The following is a 21,591-nucleotide window of genomic DNA, read 5'->3' as shown; positions in this document are numbered from 1 at the left end:
ATTCAGCAATTCTGCATCAATGTTCAACCCTAATGTTACTGCAATTCTTTTAACAATCCCATTATACACCCCTTCCAAAGTAACAGAAAATGATTAGAAATCAACTCGATAAGGAGCATAAGACTACTCAATATCATTAAAGCAAAATGTTTTACATCCTTCATTTGACTACTGCAACAAGTAGGAGTTTTCATCTTCATGGCTCAAGGAAAAGCCTTAGGCAAGTTAAACCGGTTAATAAACATAGGTCTGAAGGAGCAGAATATCGTAGTATCCGAGTAAGTATTCAACAGACACCCCAAGCAATGAGACTAGAACAAGGTTTACTAGAAACATCGTCGCAAGTGTCACAATTCAACTAATTTATCATAATTTCAGAGAGATTTGTAAGGTGCTCCATGGCAATCAATGTAATAATTGTCAGTTTATTAATAAAAATATTCCAACAGCACAGCTGGTAAAGAAATATAACAACATCAACTAAATTATATGAACATATTTTTAATGTTATGGCATTGAATCCGCCATCTGAATGGCTATTTTAGTGATGGTTTACAGTGGGACCTGGAAAGCGTTGATCACAATTTCCAAAGTTATGAGGTGAAACTCACCTGCTCAATTTTTGAAAGTGTGACTTGAATCAAAATGCTGAACTCTTTCACAGCAGCCAAACCTTTCAGTAAGCCAATAATCCACTTATCTGCATTTTTGGCTAATGGCCAAGAAAGCCAATCAATCGTACTACAATTTAAGAAAAAGGAAATAAAGGAAACAGTTAGAACATGCTATTATATTATAGTCATCCTTAAAAATATAATTGTCACCTGCAATCTAATAAAAACTATTAAAGACTATTCCTAAATATCTTTGACTTTTACTTAAAGGGATAGTATATTTCAGATATCAAAAACACTCAAATTAACTGAATTAATACAAACTGGAAAAATAACTACCTTTTTAAAAAATTCTAGAGAAACTAGAGAAACTATTTGTCTAGTCTTCAGACTAGACAAATAAGTGACAAAAGAGTGATAAAACGTTAATGTATGTGGGGGGAGTGAGAGCAGAGTTGCAGGGTATAGAAGAGGCCATGGTGAGAGCTTCATCTATAGTAGAAGAGGGGAACCCCCGTTCCCTGAAGAATGAGGACATCTCCGATGCCCTGGTTTGGAACACCTCATCCTGGGTGCAGATGCGGCGTAGAAGGAGGAATTGGGAGTAGGGGGATGGAGTCCTTACAGGAAGCAGAGTGGGAAGAAGTGTAGTCCAGATAGCCATGGGAGTCAGTGGGTTTATAGCAGATTCCTCCGGTCTGCTAGAGGGCAGTGGAGTGAGGATCGGTAGAGTCGATGGTGGAGGCCCATGGGGAGTGGAATCCAGGTCAGTGGGCAAAGCGTCGGAGGTCCCAGTGAGGCGGCCCCGTGACTGTCACAGTATGTATGTGACTGTATGTATGCGGCACTGTCATTTAGTAAAATGTATACGACTGTCACTTAACAAAATTAACTTGACACTTTATGAACAAAAAGGTTTTCCGTAATTCAACATTGACAAATACTGGAAGATGAAAATGAGTTTCAGGAAATCAACACAATTCAGAGGCAAACTTTGACTTTCAAAACTTAATCTTCCTTCCTGGCCATTTGCAGCTTTTAATAAATTAAGTTATTTCATTTTAAGTCCTCATTGCTAAATACGCATGCCTAAAATATGCCCAGAATTTTGCTCTTCATAGTTTAGTTTGTCACCAGTCTTCCCAATCCCCTTATTCCCAAATTCCTTGGTTGCAGTAAAGTTTTCATACATCTTGATGCAAGTCTGGCTTATGACAGTGACATATTTCCAAGCCTTCACCACAACTGCCAAGATGTCAAAAAGGCTTATGATAGAAGATTAGGACAGCTTCTTTGCCATTTGCCTCAGTGTACCAAGACTCATGGCAATATAAAATACCCTTTCGTCAGTTCCTCCGAATAGAACATTATAGAAAATTGGTGGTTCAAATTTGCACCCGATGAATACAGTTGAATATATTAAGTGAAGATCACCATTTTGACAATTTGCAACTACCCCATACGACTTACTTGGTCAAAGCAGTCTTCATCTCTACATCTGTGATGCAATCATCATTCGCCAAGTTTTGAATGACCTCATCCATGATTTCCAATGGAACATAATGGACCACAGTGGCCAATGCATTTGATGGCCCATCAGATCCGACTGCAAAATACCCACAACAACTTTTATTTTGTAGTTGAATGAATATCTTTATTTCGAACGATTAAAACAAAAAGTAGAAAAGATAAGATGAAAATGAATAAATAAAAGGAAAATTATATATATACATACATATATATACACAAATACATACACATATATATATACACACACATATACATAACATACATAAATTAAAAAATCAAAAGCCAATTTCAACATAATACACATTAGACTCGTTCGAAAAGGGATAGGAAGAAGCCTATGCTTGTCAAGTCCTACCCCCATTCTTCACCATTAACAAATGCAAAATTCAATAAAATAAACTAAACAGACAATTCAAATAAAACTACTCCAAACAAGCTATTAAGAAAAAAAGAACAAAAAAAGAAAAGAACAAAAAGAACTAGCACCATTAACATCTGTGAGATTTACATTCTCCTTCCTCATTACTGTACTTTTCAAAGATATTTCTTTTGTACATTTTTTTAAATTGCATTATATTCATACTTTGTTTAATCGTTTTGTCAAGACCATTCAACAAAACCACCCCACAAATGGAAATACACATGCTTTTTAAATTGGTCCGAGCATAATGTTGTTTCAAGTTTAGTTTCCCTCTAAAGTTATAACCCCCCTCTGTCTTTGAACAGTTTTTGTATGTTTACAGGTAGCAGTTTATTTTTTGCTTTATAAATTATTTGCGCAGTCTTAAATTCTACCAGATCCTTAATCTTTAAGGTGTGTAATTTTAAATACAGTATATTGGTGTGTTCATGATATCCTACATTGTTTACTATACGAATAACTCTTTTTTGTAGTGTGCTTAGTGATTGTAAGGTGGTTTTGTAGGTGTTGCCCCATACTTCCACACAGTAATTTAAATACGGTAACACAAGTGAGCTGTACAGAATATACAGTGCTCTCTCATTCAAAATGTAGTTAAAAATGTAACAATGCTCTCAATTAAAAATTAATGTAAACTATCTGGTTTCTTTGCGTTTTCTGTTATGAAAGGCCATAAAATGACAAACCCCCAAAAAAACAAACATTTTTTTGGCAGAGTACCTCAAGAAAAAGTAAATTCGCAAAATTGTATTGCTACAAATCATCATGTGATCTAGTTTGTTCCTTGGCCTTCTCTTGTGCCAGTGCAAATAGTTCCTTATGCAGTGCCCTTTAAACGAGACAAGACAACAGAACTACAGTAGTTCAAATGGAGAAAGGTTGTGACATTTTATTAGATCACATAACATGTTCAATTGCTATGATGCTTCAGTATTTGATCAGTCCACATAGACAAAGTTGAAGTTCTAGGTCTTTGAAAAGGCAAAGTCCATTAACTGTAATTGTAATGCCAGATATAATTGTGGAATCCAATTGTTACATAATGTCAGTGGTGGGATTCTCATCATGGGTTAGTAGTGGACAATGGAAAACAGTCTCATTCCAGAGATGGAAAAACAAAAATAGGGGCTTAAACTTGTGCAGTATTGAGAAAAGGTGCTGCACTCATGTGGGTGCTGCCTTTAAACTGAGATCTAGTCTTCTTCCTTAGAAGGCGCAAAGGATCTCAAATACTATTCAAAGAATGCTATGTTGTTTTTATTCTCACTAATAATAATTTGTTAATGTAATACACTATCAGCTCTTCATCACATTGCTGCTTACAGAATCATCTGTACCAGTTCTGCTGCTTGACCGCTGCTTTATGACCAGATTGAAATTTCAAATATTAAACCAGGGTTGCGCTGAATCTGATTGGAGAGCTCCTACAATTGTCCAAAACCTTTCCCTCCCTTAAATGAGCATTAAACAATATCCCTGAAACAATATTTTATCATCTGCCTTGAGATTGACTGGTTACATTTTGCTTGATAAACCATCTTTGAAATGCGTGTTGATACTTGGCCAAGTGGGAGCTATCTATGCTTTTGCTAGAGAGAAAACAATATCACTTTTTCTCAACTGATGTAACAGGCTCCAAATCATAAACAATTCATTTAGCAATGAACAGCCACTAGATGGCATTAGAAGGGGAAAAAAAAAAAATCAGGCAAGAAATGAAGGGGCAGCACATTGGCACAACAGTTAGAGTTGTTGCCTTATAGCGACAGTCCCGGGTTCGATCCAGACTATGGGTGCTGGCTGTACTGTGTTTGACCGTTCTCCCTGTGGCTTTCTCAAAGTGCTCCAGTTTCGTCCCACATTCCAAAGATGTACAGGTTTGTAGGTTAATTTAGATCTGTAAATTGTTAATTGTCCCTAGTGTGCAAGACAATGTTAGTGTATGGGGTGATCGCTGGTCGGCGCAGATGGTGGGCCGAAGGGCCCGTTTCCTCGCTTTGTCTCTAAAGTCTAAATTAAATATACTCATGCACAAATTAACTTAATGTTTACAAATAGAATGTAAAATACAACTATTTTGTGAAGATACTGAATATCCCGTTTGCCAGATGTGCAAAGAAGATATCAAGTAAGAGGCCGCCAAAGCTCCACCAACTAGAGAGTATAGGCAGCACACAGAATCAGGACTGATGCACAAGTAAGCATTATCAGGGAAGTAGTTGCTAGAGTCTGAAGATTATGATAGGAATTGCAATTCAACTGCAAGCAAAATGTGGTGTTGGATTGAACCCTATAACCAGCAGCGTAATATGGTATACAGAGCCAGTGACTAGGCAAGCACAATTTTTTTTTGGTGGGGGGGGTTTCGCGACCCGAAACGTCACCCATTGCATCTTTCCAGAGATGCTGCCTCGCCCGCAGAGTTACTCCAGCATTTTATGTCTACCTTCGATTTAAACCAGCATCTGCGGTTCTTTCCTAGTAAAATGCACAACTTGTCATTTGGTCTATTTTAAGGGAAACAAATTGAGAATGCAATGTGCAGTGAATACTACATTACGGTTTAGCATGATGAAAACACTATGCAAAAAGCATTGCATTGATCAATTGCAAAACGATAATTTTACTTTGCACCTCAAATAATCCACCAAATATTGCCAATATGCAATATTTATTTCTCTGCAGTTTTAAATTAAAAGGAATAGTGTTTTTTGCTAAGTATTTGTTGGAAATGTCATGACATTCAAATTGTTATTAAATTTCTTAATTTTAGGGACTGAACAAGGACCATTGTACAGCACAATATCATATTCATGTTATTCAGGCAGAATGCAGATCTGCATGTTCAGTTTCAAAGAAGAGTTCGTATTTTCGAAGCTGTAAGAATTTGTAAATCGCTGAAGTACCATAACAGACCCGTACGAAGCTTTTCAAAAAGGGGGGTGGCATGACAGGATTACAAAAAACTTAATATGAAATCACATGCGCGAAGCGTGAAGATGCCGGGGGTTTTAGATGCTCTCTGATGCATTCTGAGCCTTATTTTGGGGCATTTTTGCACCAAATTTATGACCAATATTTCCAAAATTAACAGGAACTTGAGGTAGCCTTTTCACACAAAGGGTGCTGGGTGTATGTAACAAGCTGCCAGAGGAGGTAGTTAAGACTGGGACTACCCTACAGTTTGAGACATTTGGACACGTACATGGATAGGACAGATTTAGATCGATATGGGCCAGACGCGTGTGAGTGGGACTAGTTTAGATGGGACATGTCGGTCGGTGTGGGCAAGTTGGGCTGAAGGGCCTGTTTCCACACTGCATTATTCTATGACTAAAAAGTGAAGAAGTAAAATGCATGTAGATAAGTTGGGCAGATTTGAAAGATGAGTGAAATGTAAAGGCAGAGACAGGTTTATGGGTGGAAAGGAACATAGGAAAGGAGGGGGGAGAGTGGGCTTGGGCAGATGGGTGAAGGGAAAATAGTTACAAAGTGCTGGAGTGACTCAGTGGGTCAGGCAGCATCTGCGGAGAATATGAATATGCGACGTTTCACAGAGTGCTGGAGTAACTCAGCGAGTCAGGCAGCATCTGTGGAGAACATGGATAGGTGACATGTCACAGAGTGCTGGAGTAACTCAGTGGGTCAGGCAGCATATCTGGAGAAATGGTATAGATTATATTTCGGGTCAAGACCGTTCTTCAGTAATATTCCTGATGTGGCATGCATAGACATTTCTGAATGTTACCCAAACCATCGTGAGCTACTTTGTTACGGTGCTTGCCCTCTCCTATAACATCTCTGCTGCCTTGGGTGATGCAGGACAGGACACAAGCTTTGGGACACACTGTGAAGCTGTTGCCGACTGTCCCAGCCTGGTAAAAACCTGGATGGAGTGGATTTGGAGAGGATGTTTCCACTAGTGGGAGAGTAGGACCAGTGGCCACAGCCTCAGAATTAAAAGATGTTCCTTTAGGAAGGAGATGAGCAGGAATTTCTTAAGTCAGAGGGTGATGAACTGTGGAATTCATTGCCACAGACAGCTGTGGAGGTCAAGTCAATGGACATTTTTCAGGAGGAGATTGATAAGATTCTTGATTGATACAGGTGTCAGAGGTAATGGGGAGAAGGCAGGAGAATGGGTTTGAGAGGGAAAGATAGGGTCATAGAGTGATACAGTGTGGAAACAGGCCCTTCGGCCCAGCATGCCCCATCTGTACTAGTCCCTCCTGAATACGTTTAATCCATATCCCTCCGAACCTGTCCTATCCATGTACCTGTCTAACTGTTTCTTAAATGTTGCGATAGTCCCTGCCTCAACAACCTCCTCTGGCAGCTTGTTCCATACACCTACCACCCTGTGTGTGAAAAACATACCCCACAGATTCCTATTAAATCTTTTGCCGTTCACCTTAAACTTATGTCCTCTGCTCCTCGATTCACTTACTCTGGGCAAAAGACTCAACCATATCTATTCAAATCATGATTTTATACACCTCTATTAGATCATCCCTCATCCTCCTGTGCTCCATGAAATAGAGTCCCAGCCTATTCAACCTCTCCCTATAACTCTGGCTCTCTAGTCCTGGCAACATCCTCATAAATCTTCACTGTACCCTTTCCAGTTTGATGACATATTTCCTATAACATGGCGCCCAGAACTGAACACAATACTCTGAATGCGGCCTCACCAACTTCTTATGCAACTGCAACATGACCTTCCAACTTCTATACTCAGCCTGGCCCGCCGAGTTACTCCAGCACTCTGTGAAACGTCACAGAACAGGGCAAGATTAGCAAGTTTGCTGATGATACAGGAGTGAGTGGTTTTGCAGATAGTGAAGATGGTTGTGAAAGATTGCAGCAGGATCTGGATCAATTAGCCAGGTGGGCAGAGGAATGGTTGATGGTTGCATGGTTCCTTGAAGATCATGTCGCAGGTATATCAGGTGGTCAAAAAGTATTTTGGCACTTTGGCCTTCATCAGTCAGAGTATTGAGTATAGAAGTTGGGAGGTCATGTTGCAGTTGTATAAGACTTTGGTGAGACCGCATTTAGAATATTGTGTTCAGTTCTGGGCACCATGTTATAGGAAAGATGTCAAACTGAAAAGAGTACAGAGATCCCATCCTGGATCAGTCCAATCAGGGTTGTGTCATCCGCAAACTTGAGAAGCTTGACAGAGGTGTCTGTGGAGGTGCAGTCATTGGTGTGGCGAGAGTAGAGGAGAGGGGAGAGTACGCATCTTGTGGTGCTCCTATGCCGAGCGTTTGCGGGTCCGAGATATGCTTTCCCGCCTCACATGCTGCTTCCTGTCTGTCAGAAAGCTGGTGATCCAACCGACAGAGGGGTTCAGGCACAGTCAACTCAGAAGATTTGGAGTGTACTAGTTCTGGCACAATGGTGTTGAATGCAGAGCTAAAATCAATAAAACAAAATCCTCACATAGGTTCCCTGACAGTCTAGGTGCTGGAGGACGAAGTGCAGGCCCAGATTGACTGCATCATCCACAGATCTATTGGCCCAATATGCAAATGGTCCAGCAGAAGGATTGTGATATTTTTCAGCTTGGCCAGCATAAGCCTTCCAACGGTCTTCATGACTACAGAGGTCAGTGCGACAAGCCTGTAGTCATTAAGAACAGTAATCCTTGCCTTTTTGGATACAGGGACAATAGTGGAGACTTTGAAGCAGGCAGGGACTGGTTAAAAATGAGTAATTGGAGTGGGATGGGTGTAGAAGGGCCCAGTCTTTGCAGACTGAGGTCAGGCTGCGAGTTGGTGTGAAGTGTTGGGTGGGGTGGGAAAGGGTCCACTCTTTTCATACTGGAGTCTTGCCTTAAGTAGGTGTGAAGTGGTGAATGGGAAGGAGAGGGTGCAGGGTCCATTCTTTGCAGACTGAAGTCTGGCTGTGTTTGTTGGGGAGGGGGTACCAGGGTTACGTTTCTGATTTTCAAACCTGCAATAAAACTCATTCAGGTCGTTCGTCAGCTGACGATTGTCCAAAGAATGGGGGGCTTTCCTCTTATAGCTGGGGATTTCTTGCATGCCCTTCCAAACTGAAGAAGAGTCATTAGCTGAGAACTTGTTCCTCAACTTCTCAGAGCACCTTTCCTTGGCAGCTCTGATTCCTCTTCTCAGTTCTTTATCGATTAGGCTATCTTTTAACTCTTTAACGATTAGGATATCGGCTTGACGCATATTTGCCCCCTCCCCCCGATCTCTAAATTGAAATGTTACATCTGTATATAATGATCCCATTAAAATGTGTATTTATGTCACAAACCATGGAATTCATATTTTCCAGTACAGGTATTGTTATCAAGGAAAAGAAAGCAGTTCCAATTAGAAACATAGAAATTAGGTGCAGGAGTAGGCCATTCGGCCCTTCGAGCCTGCACCGCCATTCAATATGATCATGGTTGATCATCCAACTCAGTATCCCGTACCTGCCTTCTCTCCATACCCCCTGATCCCCTTAGCCACAAGGGCCACATCTAACTCCCTCTTAAATATAGCCAATGAACTGGCCTCCACTACCCTCTGTGGCAGAGAGTTCCAGAGATTCACCACTCTCTGTGTGAAAAAAGTTCTTCTCATCTCTGTTTTAAAGGATTTCCCCCTTATCCTTAAGCTGTGACCCCTTGTCCTGGACTTCCCTAACATCGGGAACAATCTTCCTGCATCTAGCCTGTCCAACCCCTTAAGAATTTTGTAAGTTTCTATAAGATCCCCTCTCAATCTCCTAAATTCTAAAGAGTATAAACCAAGTCTATCCAGTCTTTCTTCATAAGACAGTCCTGACATCCCAGGAATCAGTCTGGTGAACCGTTTCTGCACTCCCTCTATTGCAATAATGTTTGATATTGTTTGATATTATTTGATATTTTTTAATATTATTCATATGGAGGAGAAAATATAATAGCTCTAAAACCTCCCTTAATTTTGCAATCTCACTAAGGATAATCCCCCTTTCCCTCTCCCCCTCCCCCCCTCTCCCCCCCCCCCTCTTTCTTGCGAGGGGTGGGTGAAGACAGGTGGCGCCGGGCCCCCCTCGGGGGGGGGGGGGGGATGAGGGTGGAGTGGGCCCAGCGGGGTGGAGTGGGCCCAGCGGGTGTGGAGTGGGCCCAGCGGGTGTGGAGTGGGCCCAGCGGGTGTGGAGTGGGCCCAGCGGGGGTGGCGTGAGCTTGGGGATGGCTTGGGGAGAGGCGAGGGGAGTGGGCTCCGCCGCAGCAGCGTCTGGGTTACAGCCGTTGGGTTCAGATTCAGCCACTCTTGCCCGGCGACGGGAGAACAGAGAACTGGCCTTTTCCAAAGACGAAACGTTGATTTTTTTTCTCCAATTTTTTTTCTTCTTTTTTTTCGTATTTTTTTTGTTTTTTGGGCGATTTTTTCTTGGGAGGGGAAAAAAGGGGGGTGCGGTCGCACCCAACGCACCACCCCCCCCCCCCCCCCCCCCCTTCGGACGGCCATGCATAACATTGTGGCCTGTTAAACCAGGCTACTGCACCGACCTAGTCATTGAAGTGAAAAATCTGGACAATGGTTCCAAAAGTAAAAAGGTACATGTTTTAGTGTCCAGTATAGGAAATGGTGTACTCAATATGATACTTCAAGTTTAGAAACAAGAAACTTAATGTTACATGTAGCTGGAAAGGGTCAGAAGATTGCTATTAAAGTCAAGATTGGTGCAGTACATAAGCAGTCGGATTTAAATGGGATTTCCTGACACTGAAGAGGGCACCAAGTAGGCAAAAGCATGATGCACATGTATGGATCACATAACATATGGCAACATAATCAGCCTATTACCACAAAGGTCACAGACCAAATCATATTTGCGATCAAGGTTCTACTCAAAAAGATCTTCAACTAGTTATTGAAATTGAGTAATTTCACTAACTCCTACCATCCTACATTACCAACCCAGTGTAAATATTTCAATTAATTGATGCTCAGTGTTTGAGACTGCGAGAAAAAATTTCAGGTAAAAAAATGTTCACAGCAATTAGGTCACAGGTCACTTGATTCTATCACATAGTAGTGGATGATTTTTGACAAACATGCCCATCTTTCTTTACTTAACACAGAAGTAACAATCAATGCAACAATCAATTGATTGGTTTATGGAAAGGCACAGGCCATATCTGTGATAGGAAAATATGTAATTCAAGTTCAAGTGAGTATATTGTCATGTGTCCTTGATAGGACAATTAAATTCTTGCTTTGCTTCAGCACAACAGAACATAGTAGGCATTGACTACAAAACACATGAAAAAATAAACTGATAAAGCGCAAATAGCAGATAATGGGTAATTAATGTTCAGAGTTTTGTCCGAGCCAGGTTCAATAGCCTGATGGCTGTGGGGATGTAGCTATTCCTGAACTATTCTTGACAGCAAGATAACATTCACCTCCTCTAAACAATATCATATTCAGATAAAATTAATGCTAACACTTTGTAATCAGAATTTAGTATTACAGTCTACTCTCATTATTACAGACCTCTTTATAAAGGCGTCCTTTCATATCAGGAACAAAGGACAGAGTTTGTTGACATTGTTCCATTGACTCAGAATAAAAAGTTACCATATCTAAGATTACCACACAGCAAGCTCATCTGTAAAAAGCAAATGAAATTAAAGTATGTTATTTATTTATTTACAATGTTTAAAATGTATATGTCCTTTCCTTTTCAGTGTGTCTTGTTTAGTGTGTTTTCCGAATACTATATATTTACCCCCCTCACTCGGTAATGCCAGGCAATTGACAATAATGGACACCATTCCTTCACTTTCTCTAATGTTTTTAGATTGGGATTGCAATCTCAGTTAGAAAGAAGAAAATTATGCACCATGTTTCACCATCACATTGTAGTAAGCACCTTACATTGCAGTTGGTTACAAGTTAAAATTCATTGCATAATATTTTATGTTTGTGATGAAAGCAAGGTAATGGCATCTATTTAGCATGAGAATACAAGAAAGGCAAAAAAATAAATAAATAAATAAAATAAATTGCAGTTGTACAGGGTCTTGGTGAGACCACACCTGGAGTATTGCGTACAGTTTTGGTCTCCAAATCTGAGGAAGGACATTATCGCCATAGAGGGAGTGCAGAGACGGTTCACCAGACTGATTCCTGGGATGTCAGGACTGTCTTATGAAGAAAGACTGGATAGATTTGGTTTATACTCTCTAGAATATAGGATATTGAGAGGGGATCTTATAGAAACTTACAAAATTCTTAAGGGGTTGGACAGGCTAATGCAGGAAGATTGTTCCCGATGTTAGGGAAGTCCAGGACAAGGGGTCACAGCTTAAGGATAAGGGGGAAATCCTTTAAAACCGAGATAGAAGAACTTTTTTTTCACACAGAGTGGTGAATCTCTGGAACTCTCTGCCACAGAGGGTAGTTGAGGCCAGTTCATTTGGCTATATTTAAGAGGGAGTTAGATGTGGCCCTTGTGGCTAAGGGGATCAGGGGGTATGGGGGAGAAGGCAGGTACGGGATACTGAGTTGGATGATCAGCCACGATCATATTGAATGGCGGTGCAGGCTCGAAGGGCCGAATGGCCTACTCCTGCACCTAATTTCTATGTTTCTATGTTTCTAAATGGAACAGTATTACACAGTAAAAGATAGGCTTGTACACGCTAGAATTCAGAAGATTGAGGGGGGATCTTATAGAAACGTACAAAATTCTTAAGGGGTTGGACAGGCTAGATGCAGGAACATTATTCCCGATGTTGGGGAAGTCCAGAACTAGGGGTCACAGTTTAAGGATAAGAGGGAAGTCTTTTAGGACCGAGATGAGAAAATCATTTTTTACACAGAGAGTGGTGAATCTGTGGAATTCTCTGCCACAGAAGGTAGTTGAGGCCAGTTCATTGGCTATATTTAAGAGGGAGTTAGATGTGGCCCTTGTGGCTAAAGGGATTAGGGGGTATGGAGAGAAGGCAGGGATGGGATACCGAGTTGGACGTCAGCCATGATCATATCGAATGGCGGTGCAGGCTCGAAGGGCCGAATGGCCTACTCCTGCACCTATTTTCTATGTTTCTATAGGTCAAGAAAGACAAGAACCTCTTGCTACATACAATGTTTTTAGTTTTAGTGTAGGGTTTACCATCCTAAAAAAAACCCTGAATATCCCATAAACCAGAATAATCAATTGTTCATCTGACACGAGCTTACATTCAATAACAAATACAGCTATTTCTGCTTTGTAGACTCAACCATGTTGGAAATTATTACTTTTTGTTTAAAATGGTACTAATTTGTGGCGAGTTGCTCTTACGCATGCATCTCATGGGTGCTCTCTTGGCAGCATACATTATTTGCCATTGTAAATAACACTAAAAACTGGCATTAAGCTACGAGCTGTCATGACTATTGTCATCCCTTTCAACAGTGCTGCTCTGCTGTGGAGGCAAGAGCCTCAACATTAAGTTTGTACATTGTACAACTGAGAACTGTGGATTCATCCAGTACCCAATCCCAGCCAAATCAGTAGTGATGCTGAGATGAGAAAAACATTCTCCAGAGGAAGGAACAGAAATAAAAGGTGGCTGATTTTTTTATTCCGAGCTCAATGTTTCCAAGTTTAGCATGCAGAAGTATAGGCCACAATGCCAAGCAGATTGGCCTGCAAGCAATGAAGGCTATAGCATCTGGAGTGGGGAGATGAAGGGGAAAACAAAGTCAATAATCATTTCTTTTAAATTAAAATGTGCATTTTCCTTACCAGTTGATGAAATAACAGTGAACAGCTCCCGCAACGTGGGAATTATAGCTGTAGTTTGTGTCCACCAGATTTGCTGGAACAATCCGCTTACTTTGTTTACTTGATCCAGGAATTTCACAATTTCATCTTCGTCTTGTGATGTGCATTGGAACTGGCCTATACATCTAACAAGTTGCTGGCAAAACACCACTTGAAACTTTCCATTAGGAATGCACTGAGGATATTCAGCAAGTAGTTTACAAACACAGGCACAGAGCTTTGATCCAGGTTTCTCACACACTATGCGGAGAAGCTCAATCTGAAGGGCATGAAATGCTTCATCGACAGAAGTATTACCTTGAATATATTTTAACCCTAGATGAATGTACTCCAAAATATCACTGCTCCTTTTGCTCAGTGTTCCATAACCATCTTGCAACAGTTTCAAGATAAATTTTACATTGAAAAATATCTCAAAATCTGCAGTGTGGTTCTGGGCAAAAGCTTCTAGAACCTCCTTGCCGACATCCTTTTGGAACTGTGTGTCACCCGACAGAATGAATTTTGTAGACAACTCAAACATGGCCATACACTGCTTATGGTCGAGAGGTTCTTTTGCTGCTTCTTTAATTCGTTTTACATGCTTCATAGAAGTTGGATGGTGGGACAACATCTTGTCCATGTTTTCTAAAATCTTATCCATGTTTTTTCAATCTTAAAAACAAGTCAATATTAATTAGAATTAGAATTTCACAATATAAAATCTAGAAGAAAATCCCACCCATAGGATTACAAAATCATGTGAGGCATAGATCGGATCGATGCACAGAGTCTCTTGCCCAGAGCAGGGGAATAGAGGACCAAAGAACTGGTCCAAGGTGAAGAGAAAAAGATTTAATAGGAATCAGACAATATAATATGCCAACAGTAGCTAGCCTAGACATAAATGGCTCCTTCGCCAACATTTAAGAGACAGACAGGTACGTGGATAGGACAGGTTCGCAGGGATATGGACCAAGCGCAGGCCAGTGGGACTAGTGCAGCTGGAACATTGCTGGCCGTTGTGGGCAAGTTGGGCTAAGAGCCCGTTTCCATACTGTATCACTATGGCTCTATGGCTGTTGGTTCTACGGGCAGGACAGCAGATAAATATATACTATTATGCTGCAGTATCAATGTCAAACTACAGCAAGTAAGAATTATGTCCGTTACATGTGACAATCCCGGCGATGTCTGTGCACTTGATTGAACGCCGCTTTCGCAGCGCCAGGGAGCAGTCACTGCTGATAACTAACTATAGTAGCAGATAATAGCAGCTATAGCAACAGAGGCAGGCAGCCGGGCAGGCAGCGGTCCCCAACTCCTCGCCGAGCCCCGGTGGGCAGCGGGTGGGCTTTGACCACCCGTCCCTCCGGCCACCTCCACAAGCCACCTACCTACCCACCTTCACACGGGTGTCCAGCGGTCGCAGAGGAGGGGAAGACATTAACGTCAGCGAGTTCCTCCCACGGCCTGAAACCCGACCACAAGTCCGTGACCGTCACCACTGAAACCGCACCGTCCAAAGCTGCCGTTGCCCCGCGCGTGCGGCTTTAAATCAGAACGTTCCCTTGCGTTCAACCCGCGCCGTGCGCGCTCCCGCTCCAGCCAATCAGGACAGGGTTGGTGAACATGCCCCGCCCATGAATGTCTTAGCAACCAATCGATGCGTGCCCCGCCCCCTCGTGGCTGCGCATCCCGTAACCCCGCCCCCATGGCCGCGCCCCCTATAGCCCCGCCCCCTCTCATGTGGCCGCGCCCCCTGCAACCCCGCCCCCCCATGTGCCCGCGCCCCTGTAGCCCCCCCCCCCCATGGCCGCGCCCCCTATAACCCCGCCCCCTCTCCTGTGGCCGCGCCCCCCCTCTTCGCCCCATGGCCTGTGGCCGCGCCCCTGCGTAGCCCCCCCGTGCCCGCGCTCCTGTGCCCCATGGCGCCCCCGTAGCCCCGCCCCCTCTCATGTGGCCGCGCCCCCTGCAAGCCCGCCCCCCTCCCCCGTGGCCCGCGCCCCTGCAACCCCGCCCCCCCGTGCCCGCGCTCCAAGAGCCCCCGCCCCTGTGTCCGCGCTCCACTGGTCCAGTAGTTGTCAGTCAAAGGTACACAAAAATGCTGGAGAAACTCAGCGAGTGCAGCAGCATCTATGGAGCAAAGGAAATGGGCAACGTTTCGAGCCAAAACCCTTCTTCAGACTGATAGGGGGTGGCGGGGAGAAGGAAGGAAAAAAGGAGGAGGAGGAGCCCGGAGGCTGAGGGATGGGAGGAGACAGCCCGAGGGCTGAGGAAGGGGAGGAGACAGCAAGGGAGAATTCAATGTTCATGCCCGCAGGATGCAGACTCCCCAAGCGGAATATGAGGTGCTGTTCCTCCAATTTCCGGTGTTGCTCACTCTGGCCATGGAGGAGACCCAGGACAGAGAGGTCGGATGGGGAGTGGGACGGGGAGTTGAAGTGCTGAGCCACCGGGAGGTCAGGTAGGTTCTTGCAGACCGAGCGGAGGTGTTCGGCGAAACGATCGCTCAACCTCCGCTTAGTCTCACCGATGTAGATCAGCTGACATCTAGAGCAGCGGATGCAGTAGATGAGGTTGGAGGAGATACAGGTGAACCACTGTCGCACCTGGAACGACTGCTTGGGTCCTTGAATGGATTCGAGGGGGGAGGTAATGGGACAGGTGTTGCATATCTTGCGGTTGCAACGGAAAGTGCCCGGGGAGGGGAAGGGAAGGGAAGAATTAACAAGAGATCTTTGGTTGTCAGAGGTTCATGCAGCTCTACCCATCTCATGCTCCGTCAGCGTTAAAAGCAAACAAAAAAGATCATGTTGGAAAGCTGAAATCAAGACACGAAATGCGCAGCTGGAGAGCGAAACAGTTCCAGAAGTATCTGTATATAGAGAAACAGAAGGTCGCAACGTGTCCTCCCACGGCACTTAAGTTCCATCCGCACAGAAAGGAGTTTGCTGTTATTGTCACTTTAATTCGCAATTCCACACTCGTTCTCACTTTTCGGTCTGGCTTCCCTTACTGCTTTAACAAGGCCCATTGCCTAAATGTGCTCTTTAATTCTTGATTCCAGCAATTTATAGCAACTCGCTTTCTCTGCTCTGCTATCCATCCGTAATATCAACGCGGCTTTCGCTCTCTCTCTCTACCAATAGTATCTGCTGTGGTCAGCATTTCTTGCATCCTTGACCAAGATTTGACTGCTTAGTATATATATTTTTTTCACTAACTCTCCTCACGAACTATCAATTAGATGGCTTCATCAATAGTATATCCCACAGAAACTCTGGTCTGGGCCTATCCTATCCTATCCATGCTCTTTGCTCCTTAAAACAAACCTATTTTCTCTTTTCCCCAGGTGTGACAAAGGGCCTTTGTCTGAAGCATTTACCATATTTCGCTTCACAGATATTGCTTGACCTACTGACTGTTCCAAGCATTTTGTTTTCTTCATTGCAATAACTTAGCTATCCCTGCCTTCCTCAGCAATCAGATTCCTTACTTTCATACATTTGTGCAGCTCCTGAATTTGTGCAAATGACTGAATCAGCCTCTACTACTCCCCATGACATTGCAATACAGAACCCAAACTATTTGCTGCAGATAAGACTTTTTCTCAGTCAATTTTTGGTTCTTTAACAAATTACCTTCATCCTATATCCCCCAGACTTTTCTGTCAATGAGAGCAGTTTCTCTCTATCTACTCTCAAATTTGCAAGCTCCTCTGTCCCAAGAGTAAAAAAACCCAGATTGTCTATTCTACCCACACATCTAAAGTTCCTTTTCCTAGGAATCATTTTAGAAAATCTGTTTTGCATCCTCTCTAAAGCTATTCATAAATGTTTTTGGTGTCCAAAACTGGATACAATACTCCAACATTTTAGTGCGACTTGGTTGCTCATGTACTCTGTGCCTTTATTTATAAAGTCTAACATTACATATATTTTCAACCACCTTCTCAATCAATTTTGCCACTTTCAATAATGCACATATAGCCACATTTCTGTTTATGTTGTCCTTTTAGAACCCTAAAGATTTTTTCACTCTACCACCAGCTCCAGTGTATTTTATTCACCAAATGCCAAAGCTTACACTCCATGACTAATTAAACCACAACAGTACTTTCCAGGCTTTGTCCAACCACTCCTCTCTTCCAGGTTTCTTTCTCCCCTCTACAATCAGACTGAAAAAGTGTCCCGACCCAAAATTGTTCACCTAAATGCTATCTGACCTGCTGCAGCACTCTGTATCTTCTACGAAACATATAATATATAATATTTAATATATCATATCTTTTATTGTCATTGCACATATGTGCAACGAGATTTGGTATGCAGCTTCCATCCGATGTCATAACTTAAACAACTAACAAAATTTAGATTTAGATATCCCGAGAAACATGATTTATAAAAAGAACAGTAAAAACAGTGTAAAGTACAATGTGTCTGCCGGGTCGATGTGCGACATGACCATCCGAGGGAGACAGTTCATGGTGGTGGGGGGCACTCAGCAGGGCCGGTTCAGAGCAGCTATAGCTCTGGGGATGAAGCTGTTCCTGAATCTGGAGGTGCGGGCGTAGAAGGCCTTGTAACGTCTGCCGGAAGGTAGGAGTTCGAACAGTCGATTACAAGGGTGTGAGGAGTCTTTGTGGATGCTGACGGCCTTCCTGAGGCACCGTGTGTAGTAGATGCCCTCATAGGCTGGTAGCTGTGTCCCAATAATCTTCTGTGGACGACGCGCTGAAGAGCTCTCCTCTCTGCCTCCGTGCAGCTGAGATACCACACAGAGATGCCATACGTTAGTATGCTCTCTGTGGTGCAACGGTAGAAGGTTGTCAGCAGCTGTTGGGGCAGACCAGTCTTTTTCAGTGTTCTCAGGAAGAACAGTTGTTGGTGTGCCTTCTTGACCAGCGCAGCGGTGTTGGTGGACCATGTGAGGTCCTCTGAGATGTGTGTGCCCAGAAACTTAAAGCTGGACACTCTCTCCACACTCTCCGTAGATGGAGATTGGGGTGTATTCCTCATTATGTGTCCTCCTGAAGTCAATAATCAGCTCCTTGGTCTTGGAGGTGTTTAGAGACAAGTTGTTACGTGAGCACCAGTCGCCAGGTTCTGCACCTCCGCTCTGTAGTTTGTTTCATCACCGTTGGTGATTAGCCCGATCACCGTTGTGTCGTCTGCAAACTTGACGATGGTGTTGGTGTCGAATGCAGGAACACAGTCGTGTGTGAAGGCATATAATGTGCCTATAACTGGAAATCCAGGGATACCAAGTGTATCAAAATTGTACCAAGTGTATTCCTCAAGTGTATTGAAATGCCAATGACCCAAAGGCTTCACTCCAAGTCACACACACTCACACACAATCACATATTATTGTTCGCATCCCTGTATCGTATTCCATTTGCCACTCTTCAAGCTCTCCATATCATCCTTCAGTTTTTTTCTCCTTACTGTAATCTTCAAATTTCATTATCATGCCCTCAAATGAATGATATGGAACTCAACTGGTAAGTGTCTTCCAGTTACAAAAACACTTGTTGACCATTACATTAACTTTCTACAAGTCAATGTTGGATCCAATTTCCCCATTCTTGGCTTTTATTTTGACCTGACCACTGTGTGGGGCCATGTCAAAAGCCTTGTTGAAATCCATGTAAATTACATCAACATCACTGCCTTGGCTGATCATCTATGTTAGTTCCGCTATGAATTTGATTAACTTAGATACAACCTACCCTTTGTAAATATATGCTGACCATCTTTTATTGATGTGTGTCTTTCTGAATTAAGATTTACACTGTCCCATCAGTACAGTATAAACCTAATGAATGGTTTACTAATTAATTAATTAATACTAGTGATTAAGGTGATGAATGTTGGACTTGATACCATTTAAAATATGAAAGACGGTTTTAAATTGACCAAATCCACAGAAGTATCTAACCTATAACACCAGTTTGAAGCCCATTTGAACCTTAGATTTCCAGGTTAACCAAAATAGGCTATTATATTGACCAGACCACCATACGGAAGGTCATGTTTTTATATGGAGAAGGTACAAGGTTGTAGACTAAGGCCGCATCAGAGTTAAATATAGTGCACAAATTACATGCAATCTTGTTTAGTTTAAGACATCAGCCATGAATGGATTCTGTAGTGGCTGTGCTAAGGAGCAGCAATTAAATCACAGGCAAAGTATCAGATAATATATGCTGAAGACAACAGTGCTGGGTTTCCTGATGCATAACTGGAGAATATTTTGACTCATCTGGAAATAGATGTCAGACAAATTGTTTGACAGCACAAGGACATTTGTGAGTCGAGAGTGAGCAAATTAGGCTGGAAATGCTCATAGATTTTTGGAAAAGATGCAGGATTGTTCTTTTTTTGTTCACAGCATGCATTTTTCTATTTTAGTACATACTTTATTTTGAAAAATCAGTATTTTAACTACCAAGTGTAATTTATTAAATAAAATAGATCATTTAAAAAAATCATCTTATTTCCAACTATTGTGAGCTTATTTAGGTGTGGCTTTACATGCATGTACAACACATCCATGCAGAACTCATTCAATATCAACAATTTGCAATCAAATCGCATAGAAATAAATTTGAGATCATTTGAATGGCAATAAAATCTGGTTATGAAAGAAAAATATTTTTTTCAACTGAAATTGCAGGATATACATCTGAACTTATCAGTGAATGTCAATATTAAAACCATATGATGAGGCCTTAAATTATGATTGCAAATTCTTTTTGATCATTTTATAAAATTAAAACAATCATAAATCATGGTTCATAATTCTTCCATTGACCTGAAACCTGGTCACTGCGCATTTCGTGTCTTGATTTCAGCTTTCCAACATGATCTTTTTTGTTTGCTTTTAACGCTGACGGAGCATGAGATGGGCAGAGCTGCATGAACCTCTGCCAACCAAAGATCTCTTGTCAATTCTTCCCTTCCCTTCCCCTCCCCGGGCACTTTCTGTTGCAACCGCAAGATATGCAACACCGGGCCCTTTACCTCCCCCCTTGATTCCATTCAAGGACCAAGCAGTCTTTTCAGGTGCGGCAGAGGTTCCCCTGCACCTCCTCCAACTTCATCTATTGCATCCGCTGCTCTAGATGACTCAATAATTAAGTTTGCTGATGTGCAGTGAAATGAAATGAATGGTGGTGGGCCTGATCTCAGACAACGAAGAGAAGGCCTACCGGGAGGAGGTGGCTGGTCTAGCACTCTGGTGCCAGGATAACAGCCTCCTCTTGAACATCAAAAAAACGAAGGAGCTGATCGTGGACTTTAGGAGGGCACATCATCCGAGGACGTACACTCCATTGAGGATAAATGGGGATCCTGTGGATAGGGTGAACTGTTTTAAATATCTGGGAGTCCACATCTCCGAGGATATGACATGGGCATCACACGCCTCAGCACTAGTGAGTAAGGCAAGGCAGCGCCATTACCACCTCAGGCAATTGAGGATATTCAGAGTGTCTCTGAGGATCCTCCAGTGCTTCTACGCAGCGGCGGTGGAAAGCATCTTGTCCGGGAACATTACCATCTGGTTTGGGAATTGCTCTGCCAAGGACAAGAAGGCTCTGCAGAGAGTAGTGCGTTCGGCCGAACGCACTATGGGAACTTCACTTGCCCCCCTGCAGGAACTATACATCAGGAGGTGCAACTCCAGAGCCAACAATATCATGAGAGACCCCTTCCACCTCTGCAACGGACTGTTCCAGCTGCTATGGTCAGGCAAACGCCTCCGTTGCCATACAGTGAGAACGGGGAGGTTGAGAAGGAGTTTCTTCCCAGAGGCCATTCGGACTGTAAATGCCTATCTCACCAGGGACTAACTCTACTTAACGTTTTTCCTTCCATTATTTATTATGTAAAAGAATATATGTGTTATGATTGTGTTTATGGTTTGTTTGGTTGTTTGTCTTTTGCACAAAAGTCCGCGAGCATTGCCACTTTCATTTCACTGCACATCTCGTATGTGTACGTGACAAATAAACTTGACTTGACTTGACTTGAGATGTCAGCTGCTCTACATTTGTGAGACCAAGCATAGGCTTGGCGATCGCTTCGCCGAACACCTCAGCTCGGTTCGCAATAACCAACCTGATCTCCCGGTGGCTCAGCACTTCAATTCCCCCTCCCATTCTGAATCCGACCTTTCTGTCCTCGGCCTCCTCCATGGCCAGAGTGTGGACCACCGTAAATTGGAGGAGCAGCAGCTCCTATTTCGCTTGGGCAG

At 42.8% G+C, this 21,591-nt stretch overlaps 1 protein-coding gene across 1 annotated transcript in view; it reads right to left on the bottom strand.

Moving 5' to 3' along the window:
• The window catches only part of LOC129698209 (ubiquitin carboxyl-terminal hydrolase 35-like), a 32,041-nt gene extending 17,112 nt beyond the window's left edge, over positions 1 to 14,929 (bottom strand). Inside the window, exons 1-4 of the mRNA XM_055637175.1 lie at positions 14,735 to 14,929; positions 13,312 to 14,004; positions 2,085 to 2,220; positions 612 to 741 (exon numbers count right to left, since the gene is read on the bottom strand). Coding sequence (XP_055493150.1) covers positions 612 to 741; positions 2,085 to 2,220; positions 13,312 to 13,993 — 948 coding nt within the window. The 5' untranslated portion in view covers positions 13,994 to 14,004; positions 14,735 to 14,929. The remainder of the gene's footprint in view (positions 1 to 611; positions 742 to 2,084; positions 2,221 to 13,311; positions 14,005 to 14,734) is intronic.
• Positions 14,930 to 21,591: the final 6,662 nt, after the last annotated feature.

Source organism: Leucoraja erinacea, chromosome 6 (assembly GCF_028641065.1).
Source record: "Leucoraja erinacea ecotype New England chromosome 6, Leri_hhj_1, whole genome shotgun sequence".
Lineage (NCBI taxonomy): Eukaryota > Metazoa > Chordata > Chondrichthyes > Rajiformes > Rajidae > Leucoraja > Leucoraja erinaceus.
The sequence above is the reverse complement of the archived record's forward strand: the minus strand, read 5'-3'. Positions and strand labels throughout refer to the sequence as shown.